The sequence below is a fragment of the Poecilia reticulata genome, linkage group LG1 (assembly GCF_000633615.1).
Source record: "Poecilia reticulata strain Guanapo linkage group LG1, Guppy_female_1.0+MT, whole genome shotgun sequence".
Taxonomy (NCBI): Eukaryota; Metazoa; Chordata; class Actinopteri; order Cyprinodontiformes; family Poeciliidae; genus Poecilia; species Poecilia reticulata.
The window spans coordinates 3,983,400-3,984,719 of record NC_024331.1 but is presented as its reverse complement, the minus strand read 5'-3'; the positions used below and the strand labels follow the sequence as shown (position 1 = coordinate 3,984,719).

General features: G+C 39.3%; 1 protein-coding gene across 4 annotated transcripts in view; it reads right to left on the bottom strand.

Moving 5' to 3' along the window:
* Positions 1 to 263: 263 nt before the first annotated feature.
* rexo5 (RNA exonuclease 5) overlaps positions 264 to 1,320 on the bottom strand; it is a 14,770-nt gene continuing 13,713 nt past the window's right edge. For 3 of the 4 annotated variants that reach the window (XM_008438125.2, XM_008438274.2, XM_008438210.1), the window contains 2 exons: positions 552 to 655; positions 264 to 452 (listed from right to left, as the gene is read on the bottom strand). In XM_008438125.2, the coding sequence (XP_008436347.1) occupies positions 404 to 452; positions 552 to 655 (153 nt within the window). In that variant the 3' untranslated portion in view covers positions 264 to 403. The remainder of the gene's footprint in view (positions 453 to 551; positions 656 to 1,320) is intronic. The other variant, XM_008438356.2, reaches the window with a different exon arrangement.

Below are 1,320 nucleotides of genomic sequence, written 5' to 3'. Positions count from 1 at the left end.
AAACAATGTCTTTTTCTTAATATAAATACATTCACTTCAGTTTTTATTTCACAATAAAAATTGCCTAAACCTTTTTAATGTCCATTAAATAAAAAAATCATGATTTTTTTTTTTATTATTTAAAACATAGCTGATGTATTAATTACTATTGTTTTAAAACAGCCTTTGATAGGCCTACTGTATTAAAATTGTTTTAAAGATATGATGCCATTAAGACTTTTTACAGCCTCTTCAACCCATGAAAAAATTTTTTTTAAACGATGTGTTCTGTCTCCATGATGTTTAATGGTCTGTCAAAGATCTTCTTTTTGCTGAGATTCTTCTGAAGTCTGCCGATTTCGCTCCAAAGCTGTTCAGGAGTTTTCAGGGTGTTTCCTTGACGTGCTCTTTGCTCCCTTTAAAATCAGTCTTTGACTTCCAAAAAACATAAACCGGGATGATCAAAACCTCTGCTGCAAAAAGAACAAAAGAGACTCTCAGAAATATTAAGAATGAGGGGAAAATGTATGCAATCTGTGCAACGTACATTTTCAAAACATTTTTTGTTTTACCTGTTTCCGAGCAGCAGCACCACAGACAAGGTGCCGTCTGGGAGCGAGTTGAAGACTCTTCTCAGTCGGCGGTCCAGCTTATTCAGGAGACTCACTTCCTGATTCTATGAGACAAAGTGGAGCCTTAATGATGTGCTCAACATAAGAAATACATAAATAAAAATGCTACTTTTGATGTGCATTTCATATTAAATTGGACCAAATCCCAAATCCTTTACAGTTCAAACTGGTTGCTTGACCTTCAGGTTGGATCCAGTTTTCACCTTGACTAAACTGTCACACCCATTTAATGTTAATGATACGAACTCAATTGCTAGCAGCACATTATTCACTGGTGCTGATCAATTGAAGAGTGTGGTTTGATTAAGGTTTGCATTTTTAGTTGGTTCAAACTTATACGTTTATAAATAAAGGTTGATAAAAGTTGGAAGAGGAGGCTTCACACCAACACAGAAGGAAGCCCCCCATATTTTGTGGGGTGTAAGTATATTTTTGTTTGGTGTAATACCTGAAAGTCACAGTAGGTGGCGTCATGTGGTTAAACGGAGTCAAAGGTAACTTCTCAGCAGGTGTGCTGATTGCGCCGCCGGTATTACGTCAATCCGCGTTTCCCCATCAGATACGGTTCCCCCTGCGTCTTCTTGCCGCTCCGCCCCGCCCCGCCCACGCGGCAAAATACGCGCGTGCTCGTGATGAGCGCTGAGAAAGCAGGCGCCTAGGGAACTACGGACACCGTGAAAGCTCAAACAACATGTTTCGGCAAAGTTGT